The sequence below is a fragment of the Phytophthora cinnamomi genome (genome assembly GCF_018691715.1).
Source record: "Phytophthora cinnamomi strain GKB4 chromosome Unknown Contig16, whole genome shotgun sequence".
Lineage (NCBI taxonomy): Eukaryota > Oomycota > Peronosporomycetes > Peronosporales > Peronosporaceae > Phytophthora > Phytophthora cinnamomi.
Window position 1 is genome coordinate 188,964 of NW_027150949.1, and position 18,072 is coordinate 207,035.

At 51.3% G+C, this 18,072-nt stretch overlaps 3 protein-coding genes across 4 annotated transcripts; 1 reads left to right on the top strand and 2 right to left on the bottom strand.

Moving 5' to 3' along the window:
- Positions 1-999: 999 nt before the first annotated feature.
- On the top strand, positions 1,000-2,094 carry IUM83_02320 (calcium-binding atopy-related autoantigen-like protein; the record flags this gene model as incomplete). The annotated part of the gene is made up of 2 exons (XM_067926229.1): positions 1,000-1,103; positions 1,179-2,094. 2 exons carry the CDS (start codon positions 1,000-1,002, stop codon positions 2,092-2,094), a joined length of 1,020 nt encoding a protein of 339 aa, XP_067796554.1.
- Positions 2,095-2,840: 746 nt separating this feature from the next.
- On the bottom strand, positions 2,841-10,121 carry IUM83_02321 (Cyclic nucleotide-gated cation channel alpha-3; the record flags this gene model as incomplete). The annotated part of the gene is made up of 3 exons (XM_067926230.1): positions 2,841-4,647; positions 8,797-9,023; positions 9,087-10,121. 3 exons carry the CDS (start codon positions 10,119-10,121, stop codon positions 2,841-2,843), a joined length of 3,069 nt encoding a protein of 1,022 aa, XP_067796627.1.
- Positions 10,122-10,188: 67 nt separating this feature from the next.
- On the bottom strand, positions 10,189-13,953 carry IUM83_02322 (Kinesin protein 3; the record flags this gene model as incomplete). 2 transcript variants are annotated; one of them, XM_067926231.1, is made up of 5 exons in its annotated part: positions 10,189-10,201; positions 10,331-10,360; positions 10,561-12,654; positions 12,793-13,004; positions 13,081-13,953. In XM_067926231.1, 5 exons carry the CDS (start codon positions 13,951-13,953, stop codon positions 10,189-10,191), a joined length of 3,222 nt encoding a protein of 1,073 aa, XP_067796631.1. The 2 variants fall into 2 exon arrangements, with proteins under 2 accessions (XP_067796631.1, XP_067796630.1); XM_067926232.1 differs by lacking the exon at positions 10,189-10,201 and adding an exon at positions 10,239-10,242.
- Positions 13,954-18,072: the final 4,119 nt, after the last annotated feature.

An 18,072-nucleotide genomic window follows, 5' to 3' on the forward strand; every position in this document is an offset into this window, starting at 1 on the left:
AGTCCTCGCCAGCTCAGGCTCGAAAGAAGTCCGGTTGTGCGGATAATGGTCAAACATATGTCTAGAGAGCGGATGGTTATGCTCCAAACGTGCCCCAGTAATTCGCAGCACGAACGTGGGAACAGCTGCCGCCGAATCGACCACTTGCACGCATGCATTGATCTACGAAACGATACAAATCCCACATGAGCCCATGAACGACCACCCAACACCCAATTGTACACCATTCGAACCCATGTGAACCCAAACGAGCCCAAGTGAGCACCATACATACCTGCACGCCACAATCAAGAGATCGCGACTCTTGTCGCTTGGCCTCGCGGCTTATACCTTCCTGCGTGGTTGCAGACGAATGTCTTCGAGTAGTGAACCCACTCCTCAGGCACAAGCGGCTTCGTGGACCCGGAATCTTGAATCTTCTTGTTTCGCGTCTCGACCTTGTTGTTTGTGCGAACACGGAAGCTCTGCATGAAGCAGTTGAATGAATAACAAGTTAGAATATGCGAAACCGCTGCAGTTGTCCTATTCAGAACAGCAAACGTTACCTGGTACGTCTCGGCTGAATATCCTTTTAGATACTCGTCCAACGCTCCCTAGGAAACAAACTCGGTCATCTCGGGGGACGGCGCCATCACAACTGGCTGTTTGTCGCTCTGCATTGTCTGGAGACGGTCGAAATCATCCGAACGACGCTGCTTGGACGTGGAGCTGACGACTCCGCCGACGAGTCAACCCACTCCTCGTCGCTGTCCACAACTACTTCCCTGTCAGTCGACCACCCGTGGCGCGGCGGTCGCACCACCGCTTTGACGCGCGGCGCCATGGCTTCCTGGCTGCTGGTGATTTTCCCGGCTTTAAAAATGAGTGGGGGAGTACCGCTGTACGCTAAACGACGTATACCCGCAGGACGGATACGGTTTCCAAGGGTTAGGGAAAACTGGGTCCTGTCCCATGTGCACGAGTTGGGTGCAGCACTCACTCTCAAAAAAATATTATAAAATGGCTGAGCCTGTGCTTCCCTTGGCGGCGCCGGCGGCGGCGCTGCAGCCGTGGCGCGAGCGCCTGCTGCGCTCCAAGGTGTTCATGCGCTACGACTACGCCTGGTACGCTCTCCGCGCTGTTTTTTCACGTCGGTTGCTATGCGTTTACGCAGGTCTAACCCGCTGAATTCCCCGCAGGAAGGAGGTCGAGTTCCAGGACGCAGACTCGCGCATCTCGGGCGTCGGCTGCCGCCTGCTGTACCTCCACGCCGCGTGGGTGGAGACCTACAACCACTGCGTCCCCTCGGACGTCTCCACGCCCAGAACCAAGGCCTACATCGAGCCCAATGGCTTCGTAGAGTTCCAGGAGCGGCTGCGGAACGCCTGCGAGCTCATGGGATACGACGTCGTGGCCGACCCGATGGCCGCAGACTTGCTGTTCGTATACGTGGCCCCTCCCGCTGAGCAGCGCAGTGCGGAGGGCCAATTTGAGACCTTTAAGAGCGTCGTAGAGCACGCTAAAGACAAAAAACCGGACGAAAAGCCCTTGTTCTGCTTCCTCTTGGGCGACGCGGACTTCCTGCCGCTGCCCAAGACGGAGGAGGCCGAGAGCATGAGGAGCTTGAGTGACTTTGCCATCTCCCAGGAGTTCGCGCCCATTGCGGGCGAGGCGGAGTACGGATCGGTGGCTCAATTTGCCGTGGAGTTTGTGCCCGAGAGCGTGGAGAGCTTGAGCGACGAGTTCAAGGAGGACAAGACGAGGAAGCTCGACTCGCTCATGAGCAGGTTCGGCTGCGTGGGGCAGAACCTCATGCATCATACGGAGAAGTGGGAGTTCTACGCGCCGAGCGAGAGCGTGTTTTGCCACGGAGAAGACGACCCGAAGGGGGTGACCCACCCGAGTGAAGACGACACCATGTTCTGGTTCAAGGAGACCAAGGGCAAGACCTGCGACCAGTGCCACGCGCCCAGTGAGAAGCTGTCCAAGTGCGCGAGGTGCCGAGATGCGGTGTACTGCTCGAGGGAGTGCCAGAAGGCCGCGTGGAAGCTGCATAAAAGACTGTGTGGGAAGACCCCCGAGGAGATCAGCGCCCCGAAGGAGGAGAAGAAGTAACACGCAGTAAAGTAATGCATACGGAGTAGATGATGCATCAATTTTGGCTTGCATAGGAATGTTCGATGACAAAAAGAAATGGGTTTGCAAGGCTAACATTATGCGAATATGTTCGTGTACAGACGTATTGAAAATGCTGGCAGCTTCTACCTGTATCAAGTGAAGATAATGCATCTGAGTTGATCAAACTGGTATCAGGTTACCCACCCACTGAGTTCCGTGCTCTTCGTCAGCGGGAAAATACCCTTTTACCGGTAGTTGTCTTTAATCCCCCAAGCGTAGTTTTGCTCACAAGAATCGATCAAAACGATTTCTTGTTATGATAGATGGTGGCGACGTTCTTGGAGGTCCTGCCGGGATTTATGTCGATCATCCTAGCCGGCAGTATCGATTTCCCACTATATTGACGCTGTAACCTTTTCCATCATGGTATGAATACGGACTTCGTATTAAAGTGACATTTTGGTGACTGCCTGTGCAGTTGCTGAACGTCACAACGCTGTCTGTTGGGCTGGGACTAGCCTAAGCTTTGGACACGCTTTGCTCTCAAGTTTACGGAACGCGGTTTGAGAAAATCAGCGTATACTTTCCAACTGGAGTTATTATCCTCGCTGCAATCCTCGTGCTGATGCTCCTCATGAACTCATTTATGGAGCATATCCTAAGGTGGAAATATTAACAAGGTTGCTGCGCTTTGGCTGGTTGCACATTACTAGGCATATTTGACCAAATCCCAACCCATTTTACTACTCAGCGGTTCCCGATTGCTTTATCAGCGGTCCACTTTGATGACGGTGGATTGACTTCGGCGTCGAGTCGATTGACACTGACGCTGTTAGTCCCTCAGAGTGACTAACGCCTCTCGTAACGCAGACCCAGAAGCTTGTCTTCCAGTCCAATGGGTCAGTAGCCAACAAAATATGAAGTAGAGGCGCAAATGCCTCGAAGCAGGTCCTGGACGTCTTCAGAGCCTCAAACATCTCGCCCATGTTCGCTGGCAGCTCGCCCAGCTCTTTGATGATGTTAGGGGCCTCCTCCGTTTCTTCCGTGCCCCCAGTGGCAGCAGGCGACATTCCTACGCTACTTTCCTGCTCAGCTGAACTCTGGGTCTCAGTAGGAAAAGTAGTCTTTTCCTCCTTGTTGACGTCAGGGGCCGGTTCAACAGGTAAAAATGAGGATACCGCAGTGAACTCCGCGTTTAAGATGCCAACTACAGGCAAGGCGTCAATACCCTTCTTCTCAGCAGAGTTTATGGTTTCTACACCCGACAGTTGGCACGATTTAATTTCTTGCAGGATAAGCAGTAGCGCTGCACCCCAGTGTTCTTCCATGTCCCTCTTTGAGCAAGTGGTGATGTGTTGCTCTTTGAGTTTTTTGTAGGCTCGTTCACAGAGCTTGAGTGCTAGACGCGTGAACGAGTGCTTCTGCAGCACCTGCGCAAATGCTTCTGAACTAAGTGAAAGCAAGTCGCAGGCTCGAGCTGTACGCACGGTGTAGGCGCTGATTGTTGAGCCTAACAACCCTCGCTCGCCGAAGTAGCTGCCATCGCGAAGGCCAAGCGGGCGATGCTTTAGCGACCGACTTTGCATGGTGAGATGGCCCTTAATCACGAAGTACATGGCGCGAACGATGCTGCCTTCGGTCACGACGTTTTCATCACGAGGATACGTCTCGAATCGCAGTCTATCAGCGAGCGAGAGGGTCAGCGCGTCGATGGATTCGTCGCCTTCCCAACAAACTGGGGTGATGACCTTCATAACAAACCACTCCAGTGGCTTCTTGGATACATGCAGTACGCAAGAAGCTCGAATATCCTGTGGCATCTCTTCCAGAAGCTCCTCGTAATTGACACCCGCATGCGACGACCACAACGACGTCATAAACGCATAGGTTCGAGATCGAATGTGCTCGCTAATGCGCAAGCGTGTCATGTAGAGCTCGACGGCAATGTGGTTCTTGCGAAAACCAACTTCTAGTCCAATAAAAGAGATAAACAAACTCGCAAGCTCGCCGATCGCAAATGACATGGCTATCAACCCCGTAAATGAAATCGCGATGTGGAACGCGTACAACGAAGCCGTGTCGGGATCAGGGCTGTATCCTTTCTTGACAAACATCGTAGTTGCGAAGAAGAGTCCACGTAGAAATCGTCGAAACAATTGTGTAGCCGACGGGTCGTGAGGATCCGTAATGTTTAATTCCTCCGATGGGAGCCAAGAATCCCATTGCGTGCCAAACCCCGCCTCCGTGGCCACAGCCAGATACGCGCAAGCAGTCCAGTACATCATGAGCAAGTACAGGACCCACACGTGCCAGAAGCGTTTGGCATCGTTGGCGACGCCTCGGCGATTCAACTCGTCAAGGTAGCTTAAGATATTGAGAATCTTAATGCAACGCAGTAACTTGAGCCACTTGATGCAGCTAAACAGAGCCACCAGATCATAGAACGGAATAGCAGCAAGGATATCCCAGGCCATGCGTTCCTTCTTGTAAACGCTACGCAACTTTTGGTCATAAAGCTCCATGGAAGCTGGAGATTCTTGGACGTGCCAACTGAACCAAATGTCCACGACAAACGTAATCTCGCATAGTAGCTCCAGTAGTTTAATAATTGTCACAACAACTGTTACCCGGCCCATAGAATCGATAGAGAGCTCGTAGGGTATCATGATCGCAGCATACACGGTGCAAGCCACCATAAAGCGTAACCAACCAAGATGGAATTTGCTCTGGACAGCAGTGCCGTGAATGAGGCCGTTCCCCAATTTGAGAAGAGGTTCCAGTGCATATTGATCCAGCAAACGGATTAAGCTAAGGTTGCTGTGTGTGCTGTTACTGCGGGCGTGATATCGTCTCTCTTTCAAACCTTCAGCGCGTTCATTCATAATATCGGAACGTGATACAACCAGACCAGTGGAAATAGTCATTCCTCGACCTTGCACATCGCGCGAAACCTGTTGGAGCCGCCCTTGTTCACGATGAATGCTAACTAACTGAAGTACCTTCTCCTTCCAGTTCGGGTACCTGTCGAACACAAGTTCTAGAGATTCACGAGATAACTTATACAAGATGCAGGAAGTCTGTGCCTGGATGTGCGCATTTCGTTGCGCGTTAGTGAAGAGTCCATTTTCGCCAAAGTAGCTTCCCGCAGCGAGTTCGTTCACTTTCTTCGGTTGATTGTGTACGCTGTGTTTTTCGCTGTTGCTAGTAACCACCGTAACGATATCGTCCAATCTCGGGCCAACTCGATGCGATGTGGCATTCTCATCGCCAGTTTTCTTGACAGTCAAAGCCTCGACGGCTTCTTTAAATGTAGTTTTGTTACGATTCGCGACCCGCAATGGTAGAAGTACGTTCAGCACACCCGTGAAAACGAAGTACATGTCACTGCCACTCTCGCCATACCTGATGACATACTCGCCTCGCGAGACAAGCACTTGCGTGAATTGGGAGACCAACATTCGAGTAATCGATCTTTCCATGCCTGTGAGAAAAGCGACTTTCTCAATCATGGGCATGAGGTACACGAATCGAATATCTGTGAGCAATGGCGGTGGTAGACAGTTGACCAGAATATGCTCCTGTGTAATTGTGTGGAACCGCTTGAAAAGCAAAAACGTTTTCACGCGCTTTCGGAGAGATCCTGGCATCTGGAAGTGGTCGAGCATTTGGCAAACAGCGTTCATTTTGGCATTGAATTCTTTCGTCTCGGAACCTGTGAGCTCAATGATATCTGTAAAATTTCCAATTACGTAAGCGAACAAGAAGTACCCTGCTGTCATCGTGATAACACTGAACATGGCTTCAGCAATCGTAAGGGGTGACTCGGACGACCCTGAAGACGACATCAGACCAAATGACCAGTACAATGAAGCAATATACTGCAGGATGCGGGATCCATTCCCCAAGTCTTCCGAAGGAAGCCAGGGATCTTCACCAAATGTGGTTGTCTTGCTACCGGAATAATTGGGAGTTGCTTCATTCGAAGCAAAGTTAAACCACAGGCATCCAAGGATATGAGACAGCATGAACGTGTAATAGAGTAGCTTAAATATACGCAGCTCTGTCGTCCGTTTTAAATATCGCTCCTCCAGTGCAAAAAGTTGTTTCGGAACCTTAGATAATCGCAGCAATTTGTTGACGTTCAGTAAACCCCATCGCTCGCGGGCGGGTACGTTCCAATTCACAGCGTACAGTGGTAGGAGCGCTACAATGTCTAAGGCAAAGGCCCCCGACCTTAAATACTGACGTTTAATGCGCTGCATATCCATCGTCTTGTTTCCGTACTCGTAAAATCCTAGTCGTGATCGAATCCACATGTCGTAAACGAAAGAAAGCTCCAAGAAAACCATCAATGCGTCAGCAATCCAGTATCCACCATCCAAAGGAAAGCACGCTTCAAATACGACTAGAGCCCATTGCACCGTCATTACCGCAAAAACCCAGGTTTCCCAGCTCAAGATGAAGAACGAGTCAGGGTCATAAACAGTTGAAAAATAGCTCTTTATCCCAGCAACTATCTTGAACAGTAGTGACGATCGTTCGTGCCCAACACTCACATCTTGATCGTTGTCTGTACTCATACTCGCCAGTCTCTTTCGTAATAATCGTTGATCAAGCGCCAGAAGTTCCGATTTGAATATGGGGTATATCGTTTCCATAGCCTGCAGTTGATCCCGCGAAACAAAAAGTAGGACGCAACCACTATTAGCGCTGACATGCTCAGTATACCCCTCTCCTCGCTCTTGCTGTATGAGAGCTGCCGCGCCGAAAAAGCCCCCCCGAGATATTTCCGTTGGCGCATCCCCCATTTTCACGACACACACTCCTCCCTCAAGAAGAAAGAATAACCCTGTAGCGTAGTCACCATGGCGATACACAGTCTCACCTTGACCGTACAGAACGAATCGGGCGTTTTCAACCAGCAGTTCTTCTAGCTTCTCTCGCACAGGTTGCACGCCGTCTAACAGTGCCAGCGTCTCCAATATTGGCTTGCAAATGCTCCGCAGCAAATCAAGCCGAATGGATCGTGGAAGGTCAGCGAGCAACTCGTTAATCACTGCACCGCGGTGCGATGACCACCAATAGTCCAGAAACGATTTAACTCGATGATGAATGGTCAATGGGGCCTTTTGGCGGCGTAAAAAGCGCTGAATGCGAGTACTAGCCTCGAAAAACAGTTTTTGCTCGAAAGCTGACGCGGTTAAACGTTTTTGCACGTTATCCACGACAACAGCAGAGACCAAGAAGCCGCCAAGCATGAGAATAAGGGCCGCAACCAACTGAACGTCACTTGTAGGCTCCAAGCTACTACCCGGTGCAGCGAGTATTGTAACAGCAAAATACAATGACCGAGAGTACTCCATAGCAGTTAAGTCTTGCAAGATCTTCCGGTCAGCGCTCACATGATAAATGGTGTCGTTGCAATTCGCAAGATACGTTGCATTCAACCTCCGCAGACAAAGACTGGTAGGGCATATCCAAGCGTCGTTTTCGTCCGGGTCGAACCCCTCGAAGTACGAGATACCAAAGTAAATGCACGCGACGACGTGAACTATCATGAATAAAAGAATTCCAAGAAGCACAAGCTGTCGTTTGCCGTTCAAAAATATGAAGTGCTCGATCTCGTTAATGTGATTTCTCAGCCGCAACACACGCAAGAGACGTGGAAGCCGCATCAGTCCGTAATTTACCATACTAAAATATTCGTAGGGGAACGCCCACAGTATGTCAAACAAAAAGCCATCGCTCAAATACCTTCGTGCGCTCCGATTCGTGTCCATGATTTTCTCGGAGTTGTCCATGAACGACAAATTCAGATTTAAGAATAGATCAAGTATTAAGCCGAGATTGGACATGGTGTCAACTGTCAGGGTCGTCCAGGAAGGTTGCTGCCAAAGCGGAAAAAACACTTGGACAGGGACCATGAGCCAGCAGTAGCAGAGGTTTGATAGCAGCAACAACAGCCACCACTTGCGCACACGCGAGTGGTGATCAATGCACTTTCGAAACAGCAAGAACCCCAAAAAACCGCAATGCCTTTTGGGTCCTGATATCCGGGTTTGCTGGTGATTGTATGGCCTTCCTCCTATATTTCGGTCGCTACTCGCTCTGGGTCCAGACGCCAATACTGGGTCCTCACTTGGTGTTGAACGCCCTGTTTCTCGTGAAACTTGCGCGCTGGTGTTACTTTTGTTGTTTGACTGTGATTGTGAAATGACTGGTGGCGCAGGGCCTACAACATTCTTTCTCGAGTGACGTCGGGATAACGATTTGCGTGGAGAAGAAAAAATATCACTCCCCTTCCTTGTCAATACCCTCACGAGAGCTGATGCCCCCGCTACGGCCCCTGCTGCAACAGAAGCATTTCGTAGTAGTGTTCGCTTGCTGGTTTCTGCGGGAGCAACCACACTCGTGGGCCAAATCTTGCTGCCAACGACATGCTCAACGTTATTTAGCTGGTGTAGGATGGCTTCCACGTGAGAGTCAATTGACGATGCACAATCTGGGTAGCCTTCAAGTACTCTCTCGCAATGAAACCGCGACAATCTATACAAAATTGCATACGTCGCCGATATGACTGTAGCTGTTCGCGGCATCGAAGAAAATACAGATATCTCGCCGAAACATGACCCTTTTCGAATTTCTCGCACCGTCACAAAGTTTACTACAATCGTGAGGACTCCTGAGTGCACAACATACATAGCATCTCCGTAGTCCCCTGCTGAGAACAGCGTTGTCTGAGCAGGTACGGCAATCATTTCCAGCAAACTTGTCAATGCCACGATAAATTGGTCACTACAGCCGCTAAAAAGCGAAACGTGGGCGATAGTCGACTTCAACAGCTCCACCTGGATATCATTGGCGATCGATGGGCACAACAGTTTTGCAGTCTCACGGTCAGTTGACTCGGCATCTGTGTAATATCGCTGTACACAAAAGTGTCAGTTCCTACAAAAATCATAGCCGTTGAAAAGCAAAATACTACGCACTTTGAGGTACTCGATGGCTTTGGCTTGCTGCTTCTCCGGGACGCGGTGGAACGAAAGTACATGCACGAGTTGATTTATTCGTGCCCCCATTGCTTCGGCGTTATCGCTCTCGCACTTGGAAATAACGAATATTGTAGCACACAGCGTCGTGAACATTGCAAACCCGCACAATGCGACCAAGATCGTAAACAGGAACTCTGTCGCGCGCTTGGGCAATTCTCCCTCGAAAAGTCCCGTCATGATCCCCACACTCCAGAACAACGACACAAGATAGTGCCTATGCAACGAATTATCATGCGCTGAGCTTTCCGAGCTTTCGGGTGGTAACCAACTGTTGCTGTGACTTTTATCCTCTCCAAAGCTGTAGCGAATGCAAGCCAAAACGTGTGCTAGGTACACCGTGGACGCAAGAACCTTTAGTAGCTTTAGCACAACAAAATGCCTGGCATAGAACTCGTCCAGGTTCGACACCAAATGTGGAAATCGTGACCATCGGACCAGCTTAACGAATAAGAGCTTCACTACTTCATGTGGATACCACGCAACAAGCATCTGTGTCGGTAGAATCGCAATAACATCGAGCGCAAACTTGCGCGAGCGCACATACATCTTGATCGTACGCTTTGTGTCGCGAATGAGGTTGCCGTCCGAGTGGTAGCCCGTATGTGCCCGGACGTACAAGTCCACAGCGAACACGACTTCACACAGAATGACCACCACAAACAGCACGGAGACTTGCTCGAAAACCCCAGGCTGGAATGCCAGAAAGTATGGCAACAGGAATGATTCGTGGAGCAGACAGAGGAGCAGCACTTGTTCCCATACTTTCACGAGCGTTGAGTTGGGGTCGAAGGCGTCCTGGCGGTCCTCGACCACGACGCTGGCCAACCTAGTGTGAAGACTAAAATTGGTGTGCACACGCCCGACAGACCGGCGCCCAAAAGACAGCATTCTCCACGATAGAACCTCGCTCCCTTTGCTGCCTTTGCTGCCCTTGCTGCTCTTGCTGCCCGTGCTGACGTCGCTCGTCTTCATCGTGGTCAGCGAGGCATGCAAAAAGCCGAGACGGTGTGTCTGTCTACCTTGTGTCCCAGATAGCAGATTAAATAAATAGCCTTAACACCACGCAACCGTTAACCAACAGAGCGTTCACTAGCTGCTCCACGCATCGGCAAAAATAACAACTGCGCTTAATCAAGGGCTCTGACGAAAAGCTTGCCCAGTAGCCCCTCTTACATCCGTACCTTTGGACCAGCTCTTCCTCGCAGATCACACTGCTTCACTTGAAGCGTCAGACACAGGTCACGACAAAGGCACTCTGTGTTCTGATCCGGTTCCTAGCTAGTAGATTGGATTTGCTCAAGATGGTCTACGCTGGTGTTGTTGGTTTGTTGTCTCCGTGACGTGCAGCGCGAGACTGAGGTTCCAGTTCTCTTGTTTGACAGTATTGAGCTGTTGCAGCAGCTCTTCGTACCGAGAGAGCTCTTTCTGACGCTGAGTCTCGGTCTCTTGAATCTGCCTCTTCGCCAGTGTCTCCTGCTCGTTCGCGGTCGCCAACGCAGCCAGGAGCTGCTTTTGACGTGCTGATAGTTCTGCAACCTCCTGCTCCTTGTTTGCGAGCGCCCTCTTTAAGGATGAAGAGGAGCCCTTTGTAGGAGGAGAAGAAGATGGTGGTGTCCGTGTCGAGCTACCTGCTTGCCGTCGTTTCTCCACACGCCTATATCGTCGCTCTTTGGAGTCGATCAAGGCATCCAACTCGTCGATACTCGGTTGGTGAGTGCTGTCGGACGACTGCGATTCATCCTCAGAGGATGAAACCCGCGATGATACGGACGACGTCGACTGTTGCCTTGTCAACTGGGCTGCTGCTTTTTCTTGCTTCACGGTAATTAGTGCATTCAAGCGATTCTCTTCAGCGCTGCGATCTTCCATCAGTTTTTGAATTTGTTTGTCTCGCTCTTCATGGACTCGTGCCTCTGCTGCTAGTATCTGCTTTGCTAGTGATTCCTCCATCTCACGAATTCGATACTCGTGCTCGGTTTCAAGTGATTTCTTGTCTGTCTCGAGCTCCTTGCAGAGGTTCCTCAGAGTTGCTCGTTCCCTCTCCAATTCACCCGCTGACGACTTCGATTGCTGCACTTCAGCCCTTAATCGCTCAACGGCCTCCTCACTTTTGTACGCCCGTGTTAGTGCGTTTTGTTCTCGTTGGAGTATGGCTTCCATGCGTACTGACAAATCTTCAGTTTCGCGCTGCAGAACCGCTAACGGTTCTTCGTGTTGTTGGTGAGCGCTCGCTACAAGTGCCCGCGCTTTCTTTTCGAGCTTGACTTTCTGCTTCACTAATTTGAGCTTCATTCGCTGGAGGTCGCGCTCCAGCTGATCACACTTTAGTTCACCAGCTTTGCACGCTACTTGCGCAGCTACACGCTGCCTCGCGATCTTCATGTCAAATTCACGCCGGAATTGTGCCATCTGCTGCTGCATCGCGGATGTAGCCTGCTCGAGCTGCCTCTCAGCGTTGGTGATCTGCTTCGCGCATCTCTGCTCAGCTCGCTCTTCGCGTTCATGTGCCTCCTGTGCCCACTGTGACCTAGCCGTCTCCAACTCGAGCGTGAGCTGTGCTACCTTGACGGTAAGATCGGCTTTCTGCTGCTGGAGGGTCATATTCTCCGACTGCACTCTCGAGATTTCTTCGCTGCCCTCGTTGCAACTGTTCTCCTGTAGTTGGCCAAGAAGTCGAGCCGTTTCGCGCTCGAATCGGCTTCTCTCCTCTGCTAGTAGCCTTACTGCGTCAGCGCCACGCTTGCTTGCAAGCTGAAGTCTCTCTTCCAGTGACTGAATGACGCTATCCTTGAATGTTATCACGTCTTTGGCCTGCACCATTGCCTCCTCAAGCCGTGCCGACAAAGTGTGAAGCATTACACGATCATTGTCCGACGCAGCAGAATCCTGCATGTCCTCGCGATGAGCGGAGGTAATTTGGCTAGCTTTCAACGCTCGAACTTCTTCTTGCAAGCGTGACACTTCGCGTCCAACTCCATCAAACTTAATGTTGAGGTCTTGTAGCTGAGCTTCGGCCGCATGTTTGGCTGTCAAAGCTTCTTGAAGCTGTTGCTCGTGCTCTACGACCTGGCAGCTCATCATCTGGCTTAGTCGCGAAATCCGGTCGACGCACTTGTCCTTAATAGAAGTCTCGTGCGCCAACGTACGTTCCAGTTCACTTTGTGACGCGCATATTTGCTCCAATTTTGTCTGAAGAGTCAACTCGCGTAGCGTATCACGTGGAAGATGCTCCAGCATTCCATCTAGCACAGCATGAATTGAAGTGTCGTCCTGGTTGGAGGTGCACCCGAACGCAACATTCGTCTTCGCTGGTGAGCTGGTGGCAGCTTTGGCAAGTTCGTACGCCTTTCGCACTCGTCTTGAAATGTCCGATTCCCTATGGTACTCTTCACTCTCACAACTCGTGCTTGGACTCAGGCTGGGTGATAGCGGAGGTGCTTCAGCGACGAGGTACGATGGAGTAACGGAAGGGGGCTCGCGCGTAGAATCACTAGACGTAGTAGACCTATCAAACAAACAAAAAACAAGGCCACCACAACGATTGGTAAGTTGATAAGATAAAGAAGCGCCAGAGTTCGTCCTATGGACTGACAGCGGCGGTGACGCTGTTGATAATACTAAATCAGAAAAGAATGCGGCTCACCGATCAGTTGAGACGATGGAACTGGGGGCCTCAGGCGCGACAAAATCCTCTCTGCAACCTGGTGCCTGGTTTCCAGCTACCACCGGTAGCTGCTTTTGGCTTTCTATGTGTTGAGGACCGTTCTTCCTTTCAACAAAAGCTTCCAGGTAGTTGACTCGACTCGAGTATTTGATCTCCTTCGCCTTGCACGCGTACAGCAGCGACTGGATAGCCTGATTCACACAATAGGAACCATCAATTAGCCCACCTACAACCTCCCACAGTATCTCACGCCAAACTCCTGCTCACCTGCTGCTGGAATTGCGCCGGCGTCTGAATCGCCACCAGAATGTACGTCGCGCTCGTGCCGCCCACGAACGCGCCAAACCCGGCACTGAGCGCTTCGTTCACGGGGAACTGCGCGTCCAAAAAGTGCTGTCCTCTCTCCTTCTCCTGCTTGTTCACCGTGTCTCCTCTCGGCTCAATGATGGAGCCGCCCTGGATATCCACAACAACGAGCCGTCCCCGCCTCGCCTCTCCACTCGGAGACAGCGTCTCCACGTGCAGCACCAGCACAAAGTCCTGCTTCTCCTGCTGCTGCAGCGTCCCCAGAGCTCTGGAGTACAGATGCACGGCCTCCGCAGCCGTCCCGGCCGCCACCGAGCGGTCCAGCAGCATTTCCTGCACGTCTTGCACTGAAACACTCGTCCCGGGCGCTAGAAGGTCCGTCAGAGCCTCATTCTTGCTGGAGTCGACGCCCCAACAGCTCAGCAGCACGTTGCACCGCCACCCGGCGCTTAATTTGCGCTCTAATTCACTGAAAACTCGCCTAATTGCCAGCGTAACGAGCCCGAGCTGCGTCTGTCCAGTGTGTGGCTTCTGCTGGTCGCCATGGCACGAGAACGACTTGCCCGAGCGCGCCGCGCCCGTGACGACCAGCGTGGCGGCCCTGCCGTCCACTGCGGCGTCCGCTGCGGGCGCTAGGCTCGTCTGGAACACGCAGATGTTGCCGTCCTGCGCGCCGAAGACCTGCTCGAAGCTGATGCTGGCCACGCCCGGAGACATGTCGCTGTGCTCCAGACGCACGCTGCTGGCGCTCGTGCGGCTCAGGCCGCAGGCGGTAGGAGACGAGGCGGCGGCCTCCTCGTCCCGGAGACGCACCAGCACGTGGGCGCGCTGCATCCGGCGCAGCAGCAAGAGCAACTACCGCTAAAAGGTCGTTGCGGGAAATAAAATATAAAAAATGAATTGGGCCCAATATTAAATATTTCAATAAATAGAAAATATGGGTGATGCAATCATTGTGAAACGCGCTAGTAGTCAGGGATTAGTAGTAATATCGATTTCATCCCCCCTCCGAAGTAATATTAACAGGCGTTGTTACCCTAAAAGTAATATTGATAAATTGGGAGACGGTTTTGGTTTACGAACTATGTGAATGTTACTGATTGGGTGCATGGAAAGTGTGATATTACTACAAACAGTTGCTAATAGTGAAATCAAACTACGAGAATGGCCTTACCACAGATTGCGCTCGCATTTCCTCATCCGCTTAATCTTTTCGTCGTTGTGATGTAGAATTAGCTGACGCTGCGCTCGCTCATTGCTCGTACGTGTGCGGAGAGGGCTTATTAGAAACGAGAATGTCGAAAATACTCGCTATTGAAAAGCTGTTGAGCAGCAACGCATGCGAATAACACTCCACACGGCATACCGAGCTTGGGGAGGGTTGTAATGGCCAATATCAACCGGAATCCCAACACCAGATTTACGCCTCGCTGTTGGTTGCGAGATTAGCTTCATCCACCCCCGTAGCCTGACTCGACACAGATATCCCTTGACTTCTTGTTAGGGAGGGCTCACCGTCCGGCTCTCCTGAACATCACGCCCGCTTTTTAGATCACCGGTTTCTACATTTTCAATAATAAGAAATAGCATTTAGGAGATTCTTATTCATTTCTGATTGTCGTTGTTTCGTAGGCAGTATCTACGTCTTTGTATTGGATCGTAGGATTTTTGGCCTACGTTTTTGCTGACATCGTAAGTGGGGAGAAGGCGAATGACTTGACGTTTGTATTGCTGCTGATTTGTGAATGAGTGGAGTGTGTTTCGTCGGAATAATATTCGACGGGAAATAGTCGACAGCGATTGGCACAAACGCAAGCACCAAACGCCAAGCCAACTTCGCGCACTTCTCGCACGATCCGCACTCGCAGCATGCAGAATAGCCTCTCTCCCGACTCGTCAGTCACCTTCCACCCCGGCAGCACTCCCAAGCGCTTCTAGACCGCAGCAACGGCCCCAAAGGACGCCTCAGTGTCCGCAGCAGTCACCCGTCGCTCAACGACCAGTACGCACTCCCCCAACACCGCCACAGCTGCCACTTCGTCTTCTGTAGCTTCCGCCTTGACTGCTGCTAAGGACGTCAATGCCATCGCCACTCCGAGCTCGAAGCCCACGAATCGAGCCCCCGTGCTCGATGACGCCGGTGATGTGTCTCAAACGTGTGGCAAGCCGAGGCCCTGTAGCAAAGGAACAAAGTGCACCTCGGGCGTGGACAGCACTCCCACTACAGCGGTTGCTACAGGAGCAAAGGAGCCTACGACAGACTACGTCTACGAGTTGGCTGGTCTTTAGGTGGTGTTCAAGACCGGTATATTCGATGCGGATCAGCTGGAGATCTGTACATTGGGCGTGTTGTTGCTGGGCTCCCGCTTAATCGTGCGGATTTTTCAGTCCGTCCTCCCCATTTTGAAGACAATCAAGATTCTAGTATGCGTAACTGTGTAGATGAAATGTTCCCCGCACTTCACACGACTAGCACCTTCAAGATAACTTAAATCTGTGCGGAGAACCTCTCGTCTGTCATGCTAACCACCACGGGGAGACATTGCCAGCTTCTCACCCGCTGCTTTCAACGTTCTCGTTTCGGTATGGTGACGAATTGAGTCAACTACGATCTAGACTAGTGGTGGGTATGTCTTCGCGGATGAATCCAACGCACATGTAGACCTGTACAAGCAGCTGCATGCAATGCAAAACTCTATTGACAACTTCTCACCAGTACTTTCGGAAGGAATCAGCAACCTAATTGAGGAAAGGGGAGTTGCAGCTGGAAATATTACCAAGGCGCAGCTCGAATCGACCATTGATAAACTACTTGCACGCGCAGGGATGGCGCATCCTCCAGCGATAGCAGCCTCTAGTGATGGGGACACAAACACTCGCCGAACAGTACACCACTATGACCGGGAATTTCATCTACTTCCGCAGTTTTTTAGTTTTTAATCCTGGTCCATTTAGAGCATGGAAACTGTGGTGGTTCGCCGATTCCCACAAAGACTATCCTCCATTTAAAATTATTCGAGCACATGATCTAACTGGACTGTCATGATACGGCACATTCAAGCAGCGGCCGTGTCGGCTGGATTGGCTATTCCTCCGAGTATGCCTGAGCAGCAGGTAGCGGAAGTTTTACGTGTAAGAATGGACTAACTGGCACCTCCGAAGAGAAGAAGACGCGTAGCAGAGTTGCCAGTCACTGCTATCGTTCAGCTTGTGAGGGAGGCGCGGCAACAGCAAGATCGGACTTCTTCAACATCCACACCAGAGCACGAACAGCAACGTCCATGTTAATTTTGACCAATAAATTCCTTTCCTTCATCGGAGGATTATTGTCCAACGAATTTGTCAGATAAGTGATTATCGATGTAGCTAAGCCTGCCAGATGCGAAGCTGCGTTGGCACGCACTGGAAAAAAACAAGAGCGCCATATAAACTCGTCCAAGCGATCCTTCGTCATACCGCGCATGTGTTTGATGTGGCACTTGATGCGCGTTTCCCAGTGCCATGAAGGCACTCCATAGCCTAAGCTTGGACCGCTGGAGAACGAGTTCGTCAGCAAGCCCAAACGACCCACCTTGTCTGCAGCATGATGCGTACGGCGGCGGCAGCGCCACCGCACTCGCTCGAAGCTGAGCCGCATGGGCCATACTGCGTAGTGGAGAGATCTTGTGGCTAGCCGAACTTGTTCTTGTCTATCAACCCACCTCCTTGCATCACTCCGCGCAGTCAGCCTCCTCGCTCGTGATCCCCGTCACTTTGCGAGTGAAAGGAGGCTCTAATTGTCAACGTGGTGCTGATGCGCGGTGGCCAAGGAGGCGGGAGGCGGGGCTTCTGCGTGGGGTGGGTGGAGGGGGGGGGATGGCACTTGGTGGTCGCGTGAGGGCGGTCGCGTGAGGGCGAAGGCGCGAAAGCTACAGTGAGACTATGCGGAGGACAGGACTCCGCGGGTGTGTATTTCCATTGCATAGTAAAATCTAGTATAGCGCAAGATAGCTCTGTCCGGAAATTGGCACAAAAGCGGGGTAGCGTGCCTGGTGAGTGGCGTGGCGACGATATCTGGATGTGTTGTGTGCGGACACATCGTATTGTGTTTATACACAATTTCAGTTCCACCCGTTTACGATGGTTCAGATTTAGATCTGAAGATTCAAATTAGAAAAGCGGGCGTGTTGTTCAGGAGAGCCCACCGTCCGGTTGAATGTCATCACTGAAGGTTAGAACGCACCCTGGACTGCAAAATCTACGAATAGAGTTGATCGCGTTAGATGCAAGCAACCAAAAACCCTAGTAGTGCTAGCCGTACCGTTTGGATAGATCAGCCTCACCCCAGAGTTCATCACTGCAGACGTGACGAACAAGACGGCCTCAGATGCAACACGGCGCCGTATCCGTTACATCAGGCAAACAACAATCGGCCATGGAGCACCTCATTGGACCCGGTTGCGATCTTCGGGGAGGAAAACGCAAAATGAGCAGGAGAATTCGACAGAACAGTTCGGCAACCACCCGTTTGCCACCCATTACACGCGTTCTTTGAAGATATTGACCTTGCATTCTGGAACTTAATAGAATTATTTGTAGTTTTTTCTACTATGTATATGTTAGTACTAATGACTGTACTTTTACTTTGTACTAATAGTACTATTGTTAGTACTATAGTATGTAGTACTAGTCGTGATTTTACTGCCAATCCCTGGTTTTAATATATCACACCTGCGGTTAGGCAGGAGCTCAGTCTGATACTAGTCAATAGTAGAAATGAGGTTGTCGACACGATTGGAACGAAAAATTGGCGAAGTTCATCGGTGTTAGTCGTTCGATGCGGTCCACGCACCTTGAAAAGCACAGTATGTTTATACTGGGAACACCCGAAGAATGAGGGGGGGGGGCAGTCCCAACGGATTAATTGCGTGCGCGTAACTCGCCTTGGCGCAACCTTCGCGCCACATCAGCCTG